The sequence below is a fragment of the Agelaius phoeniceus genome, chromosome 21 (genome assembly GCF_051311805.1).
Source record: "Agelaius phoeniceus isolate bAgePho1 chromosome 21, bAgePho1.hap1, whole genome shotgun sequence".
NCBI classification, from domain to species: domain Eukaryota; kingdom Metazoa; phylum Chordata; class Aves; order Passeriformes; family Icteridae; genus Agelaius; species Agelaius phoeniceus.
In genome coordinates this window covers 6,250,391-6,267,861 of record NC_135285.1, presented here as the reverse complement: position 1 = coordinate 6,267,861, position 17,471 = coordinate 6,250,391, and the positions used below count along the sequence as shown (strand labels likewise).

Sequence of the window (17,471 nt, the reverse complement as noted above, 5' to 3'; positions counted from 1 at the left end):
AAAGAGAAAATATTTACTGCAGGAGCTCAGTTCATCGCAGAAGACTGCTATGAGGGAGCATGAGTGATTTACTCCTTTCATTATTCAAGTTAAATAAATCTCCTCCTTTCCAAGCTATTGAATGTAGAGTTATGCTGGCAGAGTGGATTACATTTGATCTATGTACCATGACAAGTACTGAAAATTGTGGGCTTCATTGCTGTATTCACCCACTCCTTCCTGAACAGGAGAAAAAAGTGTCAATACATGGAGCAGCCTTTGCTCTATGCCTCAGCACAAGAAAGCACAAAGCTGCTCTGGAGCTGTAATGAGTGTGGAGTCTGACTCCATGGAAACTGAGATAAACTCCTTTTAACTCTCTCAACTAATGATCAGGGTGTGGCATGAGACAAAAATTTCCCTATCCATGAACATTTTATTTGCATATATCTGAGTTCATGACAGGCTTGCATTAATGCTAACAGAGACTCGTTTTTACTTTTTTTATTTTTAAGCGTAGGGATGAAATTTTAATCACTGTGGAAGAATCAGCCACTCTGATTCAGTCTGGTTTCTCTATCGTTTGAAAATGAAAGCATTTAAATCCATTGTAGTTGTTTCAGGAGAGCAAGAAGATGATTTTCTTGCCTTGCTCAGCAGATAAGCAGCTCTGATACCAACCCACAGGCTTTAGTCTGGGTTTCACAGAATTTGGGAAGCTGGTAAATGCTGCAGGAACTTGGACAATGTTTAAGAGGTTCTGCTCCTCACTGGGATTTCTGTTATCTCTTCATCACAGCCTACTCACACCACACCCCAACACAGCCAAACCACCACAGAAAAATCTGAAAAATGAAACCCCACAGTTTCCAACCACAGCTCAAAGTACAAGGTGTTTTGTTTATTTTATAACCCTCTTCATCTGTGGACTTTTCAGCAGACCCAGGAAGACTCCCCATGCAATCAAACCCTTTAACTTTACACTTAAACCTTTCAAGTTCCTCATTTTAGCCCTAGGAACAGCAAGATGTTTGATACCATCACTAGCAGCAGAGGTGCCACCACAACTGTCACCTAAATAAGAAACCATAGACTGAGTTTCTAACATGTTTCTCCAGGAAATTTAGGAACAAAAACCACAATCATGAAGGGAAGTTTTATTTTACTTGTAATGCCCACATCCTAAGATTAAAGATATTTTTAAAAAATTAGCTGCAAAGAAAAAGATAAAAGCAAAACAAGAACAGATTTTTACACCTTTAGGAAATCAAGAAAAAAATAGGCACAAGTTTACATTCATTAGTTTCAGATATGGCAAAGGAATGTTCTACTAAAGAGGGATAAATAAAATCCTGCTTTCCCACTTCCCTGTATGAGACAACACAAGTCATGCTCTTCAAAGCCACACTGATCTTGTAGATACAAGGCAGATTTTTCCTCATAATTTTTTTATTAATGTGCTTTAAAGACTATAAAGACCCTCCTAGAGCCATTTCTCATAGTCTCTACATACATACTAAAGTACCAAGGATGTACTTTAACCTCTGGTGAAGCTTGTTACAACCTCCACATAAAAAATGAAAGTCATGCATATTTTAAATTCTGTTTAAGCATCAGACACTATTGAGGGATTTTATTTCATTGCTGCTAAGCCACTTTAAATCCCCATCCGTGTTAAAATCTTGCAAGTGTCAGCCCAGGATGATTTAACCCCTTGAGAATAAGAGTTCATCATTAAAAAGGTGAGCATCTTATCTCAAGGGGTTCTATCCCAATACAAGCTGCTGCTAATACTGAAGAATTTCTGTTGCTAAACACAATATGCTGGGGAAGGGTTTTCTAGGGATCTCAGGAAGCCAGAGGGCAGGCAGGTGTTCCATCACCCCCTTTAACTCTACCCTGCAATACAGGTGAATAGCAGAGGCACCTTTTGGGCTGGGCCCTGCTCTGGGTGGGATCAGTGGATCCTGCACCCAAAGGACCTGAACACAGCAGCGACACCACTGCTCAGGCCAGGGAAGGCTTCCACAGGAACAGCTCCTGTCAACCCATCAATCCCTGAAGTTTCCTCCAGAGCCTGCAGACACCTTTCTGCCTTTCCTCTTGAGCTACACTGGGACTGGGGATGGACAAAAAGCAGCGATGAAGTGAGGGGGGTGGGGTGTAGAGAAGTTTAACATCCATCCCAGTAAAGATAAAACCAGTTTGTCTCAGCAAACATCCTTGGCTGGTGCAGGACCAAGTCACTGCTGGTGGGAAAAGGCGGAGAACTCGACCTTCAAGGAGCTGAGGATGTTCCCGAGGCAGATTCCTCTTTACCTTCACCGGGAGGGCTGTGTAACCTACTTGCAATAAGGGCTAAGGAAAAGCATCAAGCTGTAATAAAACAGTCTTTCTTCATTTGATTGATAAGGAATTTACAATTTCTCAGCTTAAAAAGCCACAGTGCAAGTTAGTGTTTGCTTCAGGGGGACCCTGTTTCAGTATCCTCTCCCGCAAGGATGCAAAAGCCCAAAGTCAGCAGCCAGTGTTTTTGTCTGTACACAAAACAGGCAGGCTGCCCAAGAACTGAGGACAAAGACACTCAAAATAGTAAATAAATACACATAAAACAACACTAAAAAAGAAAAAAAAAAAATTTAACAGCACTGATTGTTTAGAATTACAGTCCATCTCATTATATTAATCTTCACATTTTAGCATCTTTTTAACCACTATACAAAAGCTGCTGAAGTGACTTTCTTCTAAACCAGCCATACAGGAGCACAAAGCACTATCAACATTATTTTTTTGGCAAAGTAACTTGCTTTCAGAATATACCATACTTTCAAATCACAGTTTACATGTAGCAGGTGTGTCATGCTAATACAACATTCTCCATTTCTTCTCTTCCTGCACACTACCAGGAGCAAGACACCTCAGAGACCCTTCCTAGTTTCAACTGCTGTCTCTTAAAGCCTTCTCATTACAGTTTATTCCACGCAGCCTCACTTGGGGCAGCTGCTCCTAATTTCTGCCTCAGCATTGTCCTGTTTATTGCATTAATCTGGTTTCCAGGATAAGCCACATCAGTCTGATGTGCTTACAGAGCACCAGATGTTACTGTGCTCTACACACACCCCCCTGCAAACAACTCAGGAGCGTTTCAAGGAATCACAGAACTACAGAAGGGTCAGGTTGGAAGGAAACCACAGTGGGTCATCTGGTCCCACCTCCCTGCTCAGGGAGTGTGTCCCTAAAACACATGGCACAGCACATTTATCTGCTCCTCTTACATCCTCCTGTTTACTTTTTTTCTCTGTTTATTTCCTTCCTGCTTTTACCAGCAGAATCCACATTAGTTATCTGAAGAGGAAGAAAGCATTTGTATTCTCAAAGCCCACACACTGACTTTCCACTCATATGGAAATTCCAGATTCTTACATATTTTTTCCACTTGCAAAAACACATCCGGGTAAGCCTTGTGTCTTTCACCCAGAACAGGCACAAGGGGTAACTAATCAGTCTGGAACAAAAACAGTGAGGCTCATGTTTTTGTGCAAGTCCTGAACACCTCCTCATTCTGAGGACTGGACTTGGGACCTGTATGTGGACTGAAACAGAAGAAGGCACAGGCTTGATCTCTACTTTTATCTGTGGCATTGTACTCATAGAGGACTCAGCAAATCATTGCAAACCTCAGTCCAAGCCAGCACTGCCTCAAGTCAACAGCATGAAGCTGAGTCAGGAGAGGTTTAGGTTGGATTTCAGGAAAAGGTTTTCTACCCAGAGGGTGGATGGGCACTGAACAGGTTCCCCAGGGAAGCAGTCACAGCACCAAGCCTGACAGCATTCAAGAAGTTTGGGCAACTCCTTCAGCCCATGGTGGGAATGCTGGGGTGTCCTGTACAGAGACAGAAGTTGGGCTCAATCCTCATGTGTCCCTTCCAACTCAGCATATTCTATTATTCTGTGATTTTTATGATTCACTAAGTCCAGCATGCTCCACTGCTGCTGTCCTACATGAGTATGCAGCTCAGCTCACATCCCAAAGCAGCCACATTCCAGGTGCTGGCTGAGCAGTCAGGATCACAGCATTTGAGAAGTACTACCATACACACACACATCTGAGCATTACCCAAACTATGCTGTATTTCTTAGAACTGACAGACTGTAAAGAGTCATTTCCTCTCCAGAAGCTTGATCCCAGCTCTCCAACTATCCACACACATAACCTCACATCCACCATCTACACCTCTCACTACCCTGTGCACAACAGCAATAGGCACAATGTTATTACCCCTTCTCCCTGCTTGTACACATCCCACACCTCCTACCCAGCAAAAGCTGCTGCTGGCTCATTCTGAAATCCAGCAAGGCACTTTGATGGGTGTCAAAGACTTTGTGCAAGCACAGGCAGGATGCAAATCCCCCCTCCTCACACTAACCTGCCTTAGGGGCAAACATAAACCTCAGCAACCTCCTAAGCAAGGATGACCAGGACACAGAGCTCATCACCTGGTCTCCAAAGAGCAGCAATACCAAGGGAACAGACCAATTTCCCCAGAGCTTCAGACTCCTTACAAAAGTCTGCATTTTACTTCAGTGCTTTACAGAACTATTTCTTCCTCCCCAGGAAAGAAATCTTTGCTAGTCACATTGCATATGTTATCACACTTATGGTACAAATCAGCAGGAATTAGTGTCTCTAGGAACACAGCAGGGAAGAACAGTAATAAAAATCCCAAAGCAAGCAAAGCCTCCTTGAGAAGCTAATGGTCATGTGGAGAATTTACCAACGATATTCCTGTTCCCACACACAATCGTAAACGTCAGGGATTCACCTCCCAGAAAACACAAAGGCAAAACAGGTACATACATTGCCCTATTCGAGAGAATTGGGCAAAAATCTGGGCCTGGGCAGTTCAGGACACAATGTATATATGAAACGTTGAAAGTAATAATAATGACAGGAAGGTGGAACAAAGAAGAAATTCAAACCATAACTTGGCAAGTGGTCCTGGATCCATCCCAGCAAACACTACTGGCTACAAAAAGCAGAAGGTCCCACCAGAGTGCTGTGTGTTCACATAGTCTTGCTGCCACCGCTGCACTTTGCAGGTAGTTTTATCCATCTCTGGGAGGAAAAGGTCCTTGTACAAAAGTGTTTTCCTGCCCTGACATCAGATGAGCTCGTCCTTCAGCGGCTCGGTTTCCCCAGGAAGAACGCCGTTCATCTCCGGGGCGCTCTCGGTGCCCAGATAGCCTAAGAGGATCTCGCTGCGCCGCCGTGACAGCTGCAGGATGTCCTCTGCCAGCAACTGCACCGTCGTGTACCTCACGTTGTCAAAGTCAAACATGTCCTTCAGATACTGCACGATCTGGTGCTGCAAGAAAAGGAAGGTTACAGTCAGGCCTCCTTCACTGGCCAGCACCAGCCACCAGGAGCACACAGCAGCAGCTTTAAGCCAGCAGACAGGAGTCCCACACAGATGAGGCACAGAAAAACCACCTTACCTTGAAGAAACTGCAGACTTCAGATAGCTGCTGCTTGGGCCCCAGAAAACCAAAGGCTAGAACAGGACTGACATGCTCCGATACGGAGTAGAAATGAGAGATAAAGCCATCTGGTACCTGTCACAGGGAAGGACAGAATTAGTTGGTCTTCATTCTCAGACAGAATTAGCAGCTTATTCCATATCAGCCACCAACTTCCCTGCCAGAAAGCTTCAGTATCTGAAGTTAAGAGCTATTTAGAACATCTCTTCCTGCAAAACTACATTTATCTTTCAGATCCCTTGAAGGATGGCTAGAGCTTTTTATCTTCATATTTCTAAACTGCTATTTCAAGAGGAAAATGAACAGAAGAAAATGAAAAGCAATCACCAGCCAGCCTTTATAGCCTCTATTTATAATTTGCTGACCAAGCCAGGAAAGGACATGCAAATATCCAAGGCAGAGCTACTGCTTGACAGCACCAGTAGAGCTTCCAATTCTCTCATTTCTTTCTGTGCCATCTCAGGAGCCAAGCCCTGTCATACCAGCTGGCTGTGGGATCGAGCTGAAAAATTGCCAGAGGCCACAGACCCTGTGGCAGAACCAGGGTTGTGAAGTTGTGGCTTCCTGTTCCCCTGCTCCATGAACTCATCTGCTGTGATACTTTAGGAAGTCACAGATTTAAGTGAAACTCATCAAGTAATGGCTAATTAGCATCAGCACTGGGGAGTGGAGCAGTGCCTGAACCTTCCTTTTGCTGCCAGCAAGGAAAGCACAAATCAGGAGCAGTCCCTTGTTGCTTGGGGTCTGTGGCCATTCCTACAGTATTGTGAGCAGGGAGAGGGGATTCCAGACAGGCAACGCTGTCGTTTGAATGCTCACATTAAGAAAAAGGGAGAATAAACTCAGACTGATTCAATAAAATACTGGCACAGCACTGGAGCAGTGACTGCAGGACCCCAGGGCTCTAAAGCATCACAAAGAACGTGACTCTGTTCAGTCTTCTACTGCCTAAGATTTCACACTTTGTCAAGATCTATGTGTTCTCTTTTCAGCCCCAAATACATTAGATTCTTTCCCTTTTGATTAATTTTGCTTACCATCAGAAGCCTCCTTTTTGCTTTCAGAACTGACCAGCAAGCAGTTGCTAGAGCCTACAATTAACAGAGCGAGCCCATTAGTTACTCAGATTATTTTTAAAAACCCAAAGTTTACTGACACATTGTCATCAAAACATCCTTTTGTGCCAAAACCTCTTTAAAATGACAAAATTAAAGCAAACTGGAAGCAGATTTAGCCACTTCAGATCCATTCCAGAGAAGCCTAAGGGTTTTTGAAGATTGTTAATATGATCTGACATAGTTGCCCAACAGCCCACAATCCCCTGTAAGCAGACAGCTGTTACAAAGTGCCATTTTACTCTCAATCTATCAAACTAATCAGTCTTAAAAATACAGCTGGGGGGCAGAACTAAAGGAAAGCTTTGCAATTTGAGCTTCAGTGTCTGCTGAGGTACTGCCAGAATGAATGGCCACATGCTAAAACCCACATATTTTCCCCTACATTGTGCCCCTTTTATTCTCATTCATAAAAATAGGTGCTGTCATCTTTTAACATCTCCATGGCATCACTGATAAAATCCCCTCGAGCCATAAGTCTGGTTGCCAGCCAGATGCTTTCAAAATAAGGAAAGCTTTCCTGTAAACAATTTCCATGCACAAGAAGGCTGTTGTTTAGAACTTCAGGAAAGCGTGGCAATCATAAAGAGAGAATTCAGCTCAGCTGGGGAAGATGAGGTTATGCTCTTTCCTGGCCTTGGCCCTGGTCTCACACTGGGAGCAGCCCTCCCTGTCTCACACACCGTCTCCTTGAAGCTGTCGGACAGCCAGCGGTTGCGCAGCACAGCCAGCACCGAGGAGGGAGGGTTCTCCAGATCCTCAAAAGCATCCATGAGGATGAAGTCCAGCACAATATCAAAGAAGCTCATGCACACCACCTGTCAGGGAGCAGAACAGTCTGTGAAGGGAACAGGTTTTAAAAAGAGAGATGGGCTCTTTTGGTTTGAAGCAAGAAGATGTAAGAAGCTGAAGTCAATGTAATCGTATTTCAACAGCAGGTGTTTCACACTTGGGCCATTCCTACATATGCATTGTAACACAATCACAGTGGTTTGGCTTGCAAGGGACCTAAAAACCATCCAGTTCCACCCCCTTCCATGGGCAGGGACACCTTCCACTAAACCAGGTTGCTTCAAGCCCCATCCAGCCTGCCCTTGAGCACTTTCAGGGATGGGAATTCCACAACCTATCTGGGCAAGGATTATCTTCTATCTCCTCTACAGCTCTGTAAAGACAAAGTCTTTACCAACCCCTCTTCCCTCGAGCTCCTGCTGAGTGGTTGGCCAGGTCTCCTGCTTCAAGGCATAACGCAGCATCTCCTCATAGCTTTCCAGGAAAGCTTTGGGATTCTAGAAGAGCAGAAAAACAAACCAGTTTAGCTACTTGGATCTGAGCTGACATCAACATCACAGTAATCATCAGCATGCAGATGAAGTTTTCTTCTTCCAACACACTGGAAAAACTCTGAGTTGGGATGGGGGAACAAGTATCCCTGTGCTCAAGACACAGTTTAGTTGTTACACAAACTTCCTACCTTTTCAGCTTTTGTCATCAGTCCTATTATCATTTGTTTCCCAACCTCCCCAAAAAACAGCTGGTTGCTTTCATCCTCCAGCAGCTCCTGCAAAGGGAACACAGATGTCTCTTGTGAGCACCTACACACCCTCAAATTCTAAGCTAAGAAAAAAACCCCAAAGGGCAGGACACGAAGCAGTGCAATGCTGCACACACCAGTGTTGTTAACCTTTAATAAGCTGGAACCTAGGAAACAAAACTGCACAGCCATGTGCCATGGAAACCTGGGAGCCTGGAGCCATTCTCACCTGGAATGCCTGCCTGACACAATGCAGCTTTGCCAGGAAATCCTGGTCACTGTAGCAGCCAAGGAGCTCTGTCCTAGAGGGAAAGGGGAAGAATTGTGTAAATTCCAGTTCTGATGTTGGTGTTCCTACAACTATGGTCGCCTAAAAACAAAAAACTAAATTCCCAGTCTGTGCATAGGAGAAAGGAACAGTCACATTCCCTTTATCCAGCTCCCTGGAGGAACAGAGCACCTCTGCCAGGCTGGTACAGGACTATGCCAGCCTCCCAGAACAGTCACACTCCTTATCACTGATTTCCTGGGACAATTACTCTTTCTTAACTTGTGAGTCCCTAAAATCTGGGGTTAATTCCCTGGGAAGGCCGAACCAGCAGGAGGGATGCTGTGATTTTATGACCCCAATGAGTTATTCTGCTTATGGGGCTGCTCAAAGGCAGATGATGTGTTCACAGAGCCCCAGGGGACACCAGGTGCCACAGCTCCAGCTGGCTCTTCACCTCAGCGTCCGGCACGCCACCTTCCCTTCTTTCACCAACTGCAGAGCTTCTTCATATGCTGCCACTGGCTTGGAGAGGTGGAATGGCATTTGCTCAAAGGGGAGAGAGTCAAAGAGCTGTAGAGGTAACAAGAGATAGGGGAAGAACAAAATGAGCTCATTAAATATTTGCAAGCACACAAGCAAGGTGGGTCTTCTTCAGAGAATCTTCAGCTAGCAGAGTTTGTCAGTGACAATTGTTTCATGCAAAGATATTTCACTTTTCACTAAAAGTTAGCTCTGACACTGCTCAATATTCCATAAAATTTACACCACCAAGCCAGCCTACATAGATAACAGCACTTTCCTAGCTGTTATGGCATGTTTTCTGTAGCAGATAAGAAGAACAACATGGAAGTGCTGGTTGGAAAAGCCTGCCCCGTCCCCCTCATTAAAACCTTTTCCTAACATCCATCATGAACCTCCCAGCCTGAGGGGTTGTTGCTCTGTGTTTATCATCTTCCTCTCCCAAGATATGTTTGGCTCTGCTGTCTTTGTGCCTTCCCACCAAGCCACTGGGCTGTGACACACAGGTGACACTGCAGTCACCTCTGCTGCAGAGAAGAAGGAATCCTCTGAAGTGGAGCTGTCCTCATCGTCCGTCCGCAGCCGCAAGGATCCATCTGCCAATGGAAGCATCAAAGTCTTCTCTGGAGGAGAGAAAGAAACCACATATGTTGGAGTTCATGGACCAACATCCCTCTTAGCTCCTGTGCTCTCTTTCACTACCCACTTTGTCACTCTTCCTTCACCTGGCTTATAGAAAAGACATAAAACCAGGCAGGACATTGGCATTTTACTGCAGCCATGTGCCCTACCCAGATCCAGCAGCACGCTGTCCGATGGGAGAGAGGAGCCAAACTCCTCCTGGAGGTGGTAGGCTCGGTGCAAGAGGGACTCCAGCTTCTCAGCAAACTCCCTTTTCTGGGACTCCTCCTGGAACACACAGAAATGTCACCCTTAGTTAGCCAGCTGGGCACAGACAGATTGGACAGCACAAATACGGGAGGAAATTTTCAGTAAAAATGGGATTTGCAGTCTGCAGATTAAATGATTAAAAATAAAAAGAGAGAGGAGTCATTAATCCTACAATGCAGCTAATAATGCATGGGGAGGGAAGCTTCTACACAGCCTACTCAAACCCTCTGGCTTTTGAGCTTCATAATTTTGTTTTCCTGTTAAAGAAGGAAGAAAAAACTAAAGAACTTTAACCTGCCACCCCAAAACACAGGTATTTGATTAAGTTGGACACCATTTAAATCTCCTGCCTTTTGACTTTAGCCTGACTTCCAGGAGAAATTGCATCAGGAAACCTGTGTTGAATATAAAAGGATATCCAGAACTGGATAACAGAATATTTAGATTAAGGTGCTGGGCATAAGCAAAATTTGCTGTAAACAACAGGGGGATGGAAAAAAAAAAAGGTGTGGGGAAAATAAGACTTAAATAGCATCTTGCCTTCAGGCCCCTATGTTTGCTTGAGTATCTCACCCAAAAGACAGGAGCATTAACAAGAAGCACAGAATCTATTTTCATAATGAATCAACTGGTTTTAAGGCAGTTTTAGAAATACTACAGGGCCCTTCAAGGAGAGCCAACAACAACAGAATCCAGATTTGCCTTGGATAAATATGATCCAGCACAAAAGACAAATGTCCCACATACTTACTACACCAGACTCTGTTTACAAAAGGCTGGGAACACTTTTTTTTTTCCAGTGAGAACTCCTGGAGAGTTCGGAGTTCAGCTCCTTTCACAGTCCTGAGTTACAGCAGGTTTTTTTAGCTTTGTGGCTGTCACTGAGCCATTCTAGTTTAAATCCTCCAAATTCCCACTGCTTTCCTCATCCACACACACAGAGCTGAGCTCTGCTCTCCACCCAGCTCCCACAAGTGGCAGTGACCATCAAGATCTCCATTTTAAATGCATTAAAAAGTTACAGAGACAACACTGCCAGCCAGAGCAGTGCTGCATTCATCACAGCCTTCTCTCACCACAGGCTGTGCCACGGGAGGACACGTGTGACAGTGAGTGACACAAGGCTGGAAGGTGGATGGAAACGCTGGGGAATGAGGGGGCGAGACGCATTAAAAAGAGAAAGAAATTAAAAACACCCACTCCCATTGCATAAGGAAGCTGCAGATACAGACAGCTCTTAAACAGAGTCTGGCCTGACTCTGCCCTTAATTTGCTCTCCTTTTAACCTCCCACTGTTTACTGCTTCCAGCACCCAGGCTGGCCTTTCAGCATGTAGAGACCTACCTCTGAAATGTTCTCAGACATGCTCTCTTGCTGTTTGCTGCTGTCCCAGGGCACAGGGGTGCTGGTACAAGCACTGTCCCTCTGCCTGATGCTCAGTGCCTGTTCCCATTTCTGCAGGGCCTCCTCAAACAGCTCCATGCCTGGAAACCCAACCAAACACTGGTTGTGAGAGTCCCGGGGCACTCAGGAACAAAGAGGTACAGGATGAGTCTTTGCTCACTCAGACAATCCAGCAAAGAGGGAAATCCCAAAATAAAGAATAAACATATTCTATTTCTTTCCTGTTTAAATGTGGTTTACTTTGGATTAGAAGAACATCCCCAAACTGGTTAAAGCATCATCCATGTTACTGCCAAAATACTGTTCTCTGCACAAGATGAGCCTGTTGCTCAAGAACAGTATTCAGTATTTTGGAAGTAAATTATTCACTGACAAAAAAGGTTTGGTTTTTTGTAAGAGAAGATGGGATTTTTATTTGAGCTTAAGCTGAGAATAGAGGGAATCTTTCTGTTAGAGCTCTACACTGAGCTGCTGATGCTGTGTGTCAATTCTCACTCCCTTCTTGCTCTCACTGTGATTAACAACCCCCCAGAGTAATGTTACCCTTGTGCCTGCTTACCTTGCACATAGAGGCTTTCTGCACTGGAGTCACCAATGGCTCCAGCATCTCCCATTGCCTGGGCCTCCCACATCCCTGGGGGAACTGGACTTGAGGAGTTGACTGCTACCATCTGCAGGAGGGGAACAGAGAGCAGCAACTGCCTTCTGAATTCTCTTAAGGTTAGAGGTGCTAAGATCAAACCAACACCACCAGCCTTCAGCAAAAACGAATTTTCCTTCCCCATGCTTGCTCTCCTATATCAATGAGCACTGAAAGGAGAGCCCTGATGGAGGAAACAGCCCAGGAAAGTTCCAAAGCAATCACTACAAAGGCATCAGGATTTTGATGGAAAGCTCACGTCAGCTCCAGCTGCCTGTACAAAAAACACTGGATGTGGCAAGGAAGCAAGCACAGTCCAAACAAAAGAAACAGTTTCCCAGAAAAAAATACAGCTGGGGATTCCCCAGAGGGCAAAGGGAATCCTCACTCTCCTCTTTGTAACCAGACCCTCTCCTGGGAGGGCTGAGCTTACAATCCACACAGCAATGTCAGTTCAGCTTTGTCCAATTTCCCACAAGGCATCAATGTCTTCTAAAGTCTGACCCAATAAAGTGCTGGATTCAACACTATCAGTGACCAGTGTTTTCCTGTGGCTTACAGAAGGATGTCCAAACATGAGCCTGGTACTAAAAAAAAGCTACAATAATCAGCTGACAGATGAATTCCTGTCCTGCCTCCATTGATCAATCCCTGTGGAGTGTTAATAAATCACCTTGAGATCCTGAACTGCAAATCATCAGTTCACTGCTGCCAATTTGCTTACTGGATGGCAAAGAGGAGCCAGGAAGCAAAAGAGAGCTCAGGCAAAACCTGCAGCTGTGCAAAGGATGAGCTGGTTTTTTCCACCAAGTAATATGAAAACTGTAAGTAGAGGGTCAGCTCATCTGTACAGAAACAGATGCCTCTCCGTGGGGATATCCCCACCCAGCAGTGGAAAAAGGTATTTAATTATGGACTGCTTTTTATTTGAAGAGAAACAGAACTTCAGTGATACAAAACCTGGGCAGCATCTGTGTGAACTGAGAAGCCATGGGGGGGTTACATGGACGTGAGTCCCTGTGGAGGGAGGGGAAAGAGCCGGACACAGCTCGGGGCTCCCGGACACATCGCGGCTGCCCAGGGAACGCCGTGCCGGCACTGCCGCCTGCTGGAGACACGCCTCGGCCAGCACGGACTCTGCCAGCTCCTGCCGCTTCGGCTCTGCCAACAACAGCAACACCAGCGTGTGCTCTCGAGTGCTGAGCCCAACAGCTCCTTTCAAAGGGGTGATTTTTCCCCTCTCCTTGCCCCAGAATTGCCAAGCAGCCCCTGAGCCCGGGTGATGACGAGGGAGGGCTTTGCAGCAACTCACAGAAGTTCATCTGTGTCCCCCCTGCTCCAACAGAACCTTAGCTCTGAGCAATGGGGATGTGGAACAGGTCTTGAAGACACAAATGTTTCCAGTTTTGGTCTCACAAAAGGTGGATATAAGCACTGATGGCTTCCCCTGCCTGGTTAAGCCTGAATTACCTGTACTCATAGGCTGTTCCTTTGGCTTTGGAGGAAGTAGAATGACTGGGCTGTGTTCTCACCCTGTGCTGTTTCCTGAACAGTGCTATCAGATTTTGGTAGCTAATTTGGTTTTAAGAAGAAAGCAAGCTGTGAGCAGCCCCAGCACAGGAGGGAGGGGCTGCTGGGTCACCCAAACCCCCACCACAGAGGGAAGCAAACAAGCTCCCCATTGCTGTGAGACCCAGAAGCAACCCAGCCTAACTCCTTGAGGGGGTCACAGAGAGCTCCAAGGATTCATGGCCATGTCCCACAGGGAAATCCCTCTGAGACTCATCCTTGGCCCAAGAACTGGCCAAGGAGCCCTGGAGCTCCTGGCCACAAAAACTGCTGCTCACAGGGAACTCCAGACACTCAGTGCAAGGTTAACATCAGAACCTGCCCTACAATTATACTGCAATCTGTTCTGCTCCATGGGCCAGCACAAGCCCAAGGACTTGGTGATCTCAAGACAGGTCTGTGCACTGACATCTCCCAGCCCTGCTAAGCAGGTCCTTACCGAGGCCAGGCTGTGGGAGGAACTGGAATGTTTGCTGGGCTCAATGGAGGAAATCCCGCTGAGCGTGTCATTGCTCTTGCTGCCAGGGCTCTGCACTCTCCTGCTGGAGTATCCTGCAGTTGGGAAGGTCACACAAAAACAGGATTTTAGGCCCAGGTGATTGCAGAAGGGAATAGGGAGGGGAACATCACTTTGTCCAGTATAACTGTGAATGGACAAAGCAGTATCCAATACCTAGAATAAGCCACAGATCTCCTGTTGGCTCTGCTTTGCTCTGAGACTGGTGTCAGTGGGGATCTGAGGCTGAGGAATGTATTCACTGCTTATGGACAGCAAAAGGCAAGTGGAAACCATCAAGCAAAAACTCCTCCACCTTCCCTCAGGACAGGCAGAACACAGACACTGATCCCTTGATTTTCATGTTTCACCAAAAAAATGCTTAATCCCTAAAGTGCTTTGTGAGGGCCTGGGTCAGTGTTACCCCTAAAATCAGTAAAAGTGGTGAGGAAGCTGCCCAAGGTCTGGGAGTCACCACAGAGCTGGATGGACACTCCCAACTGCCCAGCCTGGCTCAGGCCACCCTCCCCTTCCCTCAGCTGAGCACTGACACCACGAGATCAATGCAGAACCAGGTCACTGCGGGCCAGGGTCATTATTATTGGGGCAGCCTGGTAATGGCTGCCTACAGGAAAAGGGGATGGGAACTACAAACCAAGGGAAAACATCAGGACACCTTTTGTTCCCAAGACTGTGAGCTCACAGTCTCTCCCATTGCTCCCCAAACCCTGAGCTCATGGCACTGCTTTTCAGAATTCCCACTTCATTCCACAATGGAGCACTACACAAATGGCTTTGCTCTCCCCTCTCCACACCTCCCCATCGCTCCCTGTACCACCTCTTTGGGGATTTTCCCCTTTTTGTGAGGCCAACCTTTCTTCACAGAGGAGACCCTCCTGGTTGGCAGGATGGGCACTGTGATCCCTCCTGGTTTAAAGCCACATTTGTCTGGAGCAATTTGCTTCTTTCGGCGGCGCCGCCGCTTCAGCTGATGAGCTGCCAGAGCCAAGGCCACCGTCCCCAGGGCTGTGGCAAACAGAACCTTGCGCAGGCCTGGAGAGAGCCGCAGCTGAGAGAAGACAGACTTTAAACACAAAAGAAATGGAAGAGCAACAATTAAAAACCAATTCACTGCCCTTTTTAAAAAAAAAATAAATTTAAAACAGTGTTAAACATGAAAAAGCTTGGCTTTACCCTCTCACCCATAAAACACGCCCTCTGCTACACAACTAAGACATAGCAGCAGAGAGACTGTGGAGCATCATTTTGACAGGAGCTGGAGAACTTGGGTCTCAATCCTCATTGCCCAAACACACTGCAAAATCTGCACACAGCCTGGGACAGATGCAATCCAGGTAACCCAAATTCAGCTCTGAAAGCCTGGTGTGAAGCTGAGCTTCACTGCTCTGAGTGCTGCATCACTACAAGTGGGGAACATATTACTCTTCTTTAAAAGACAAGTCTTTTTTTAGAGCCTTTGATGAAGAGAAAGATTGAACCTGGGTGTTCTCCCAGGGAGGGATGTGGGAAGCGCTTTTCTCTCTTCTCCAAGCCCACTCAGAACTCTCTTCCACCACCCCAAACTCCCCCTGCAATTCCTGCAACTCCTCAAACTGCCCAGGTCCTGCTGTGCCTCCATCTCACACAGACAACCCTGCAGAGCCAGCCCAAGGAATGTGACAGGAAAACCCTTCCTGCTCCTTGTACCTGCCCAAAGGTCGTGTAAACGAACACGGGGATCTCAGCCACGGTCATTGCCAAGGCCTGCATGATGGACATTCCCTCTGTCCTCCTGAATGCCATGGCTGCACCAGGATCGGGGCACCTTCGGGAGCCACAATGGGGAAGGGCACTTGTGGATGCTGTGCGAGCTGCTCACAAAAGAATCCAACTTTTCTCTGACATCTGGCTCAGAGTCCTGGAGTTGGCCTTCATCCAACAATCCTCCTCCTGCGGGAAGAGGGAGAAAATCAGGTGAGTGAGGGGAGCACCCGCCCTGTTCCTTCCTGCACTTTACAAAACACACTCCAGGTCACTTGGAGCAGCGAATCTAAAATATCTTCTCATCATCAGCAATTCCTTTGTTTGTCCTACCAACCACGGGGACAGATTCCCAAACTGCTCTACAGCAGCAGCACCCTGGGATTTGACAGCTCCCAGAGATTTCTACATGCACCAGACCTGGCTGCACATGGTTGGAGGGATTTTGTTTGCAGTCCCCATATGACAAAAGTCCCAGTTATCCCGAACAACCATACACACATTTTCGTTGCCAAAACTCTGCTTTCACACAGTTTTCTGTGCATCACAGCCCTGCTCGAGACCCACCAACCAAAGGGGGTTTGCCCAGGAGGTTTCACCGCTGCCAGCGGGGCTGGGCAGGAATGATGTGCTCGGGTCAAGGACAGAGCGACAGAAGGCGCTGATGTGTGACCCCAGAGGCGGTGACAAAGCCCTGCCCCGCCTGACACCGTCCCCGCAGCCACTGCCCCGAGCACGCTACGGAATGTTCTCCGGGCAGCGGGAGCCCGCAGGGACCGGACACGGGCTCTCCCCACAAGGTTAAACACAACGTCCTGGCCACAGCAGGGATGGGAAGAGCAAAGTGCGAGGAGTTTTGGGCACAGAAAGCAGCCCGGGGTTACCATACCGGCATAGGGAGCGCAGGCACCGCGGTTCCAAGGCAGCCCCTCTGTCCGGGCATCTCCCCCCAGCCCTGCGCGCCGTGGGCACCCGGCACCGGGGGTTCAACCCTCCGGCCCGGCGGGGAGCGTCCCACAGGAGCCCCGCACCTGCACTGCAGCATGCTGGGCCCTGCAGAAAGGGCTCCCGCACCCCCCGCAGCATCCCCGACATCCCCCGCATCCCCGAGCATCCCCCCCGCGCCCTCGGGTGCCTCGCATCGCTGCTGCATCCCCGGCCCCCCGCATTCATTCACCCCGGGTGCATCCTCGCCGCCCCCGCACCCGGAGATCCCGCACCGTCCGCGCTTCCCACCCCCATGACCGGCGTCACCCGGGGGTCCCCGGCTCGGCGCTCCCCTCTGCTTCCCCCCCCCACTACCGATGGTGCGGTCCGGCGGGCCCGGCCCCCGCGAGCGGGCGCGGGCGGCACCACTCACCGCGGCGGGGGGGGCGCGCGGCCCCGCTCGGCGCCCTCTCCCCGCGCCGCGCGCCATGGCCGCGGAAGGGCAGCGTCTCCTTCCCCCGCGCCGCAGCCCACCCAGCGGGGGGCGGGGCCAAGCGGCGGTACCGCCCCCGCGCTCATTCCAGCCAATCAGAGCGGAGAGCCGCCCGCCGCCGCGCCAATCGGAACGCGCCCGGCTCGAGGATGCTGCGGCGATCGCGGCGGAGCGGGAAGGGAAGGGGCGGGGAGCGCGGCGCGAGTTTCTATTGGTCAGCGCTGACAGCTCCCTCCGCCGCCGCCGCCGCGCTTAAAGGGACCCCGCCGACGCCCCCGCCCGCCGAGACGCTGCCGAGCCTCACGTACTCTGGAAGAAGCCATAGCCCTTTTAA

The 17,471-nt window shown here is 48.2% G+C and overlaps 1 protein-coding gene across 1 annotated transcript; it reads right to left on the bottom strand.

The window, feature by feature from the left end:
- Positions 1-1,121: 1,121 nt before the first annotated feature.
- Positions 1,122-17,213, bottom strand: MIGA2 (mitoguardin 2). The gene is made up of 16 exons (XM_054646287.2): positions 17,078-17,213; positions 15,664-15,906; positions 14,830-15,040; positions 13,900-14,012; positions 11,811-11,922; positions 11,192-11,331; positions 9,748-9,865; positions 9,479-9,579; positions 8,892-9,007; positions 8,396-8,468; positions 8,107-8,193; positions 7,823-7,921; positions 7,316-7,450; positions 6,555-6,608; positions 5,476-5,592; positions 1,122-5,345 (listed from the first exon to the last, which is right to left on the bottom strand). Exons 2-16 carry the CDS (start codon positions 15,757-15,759, stop codon positions 5,142-5,144), a joined length of 1,776 nt encoding a protein of 591 aa, XP_054502262.2. The 5' UTR covers positions 15,760-15,906; positions 17,078-17,213; the 3' UTR covers positions 1,122-5,141.
- Positions 17,214-17,471: the final 258 nt, after the last annotated feature.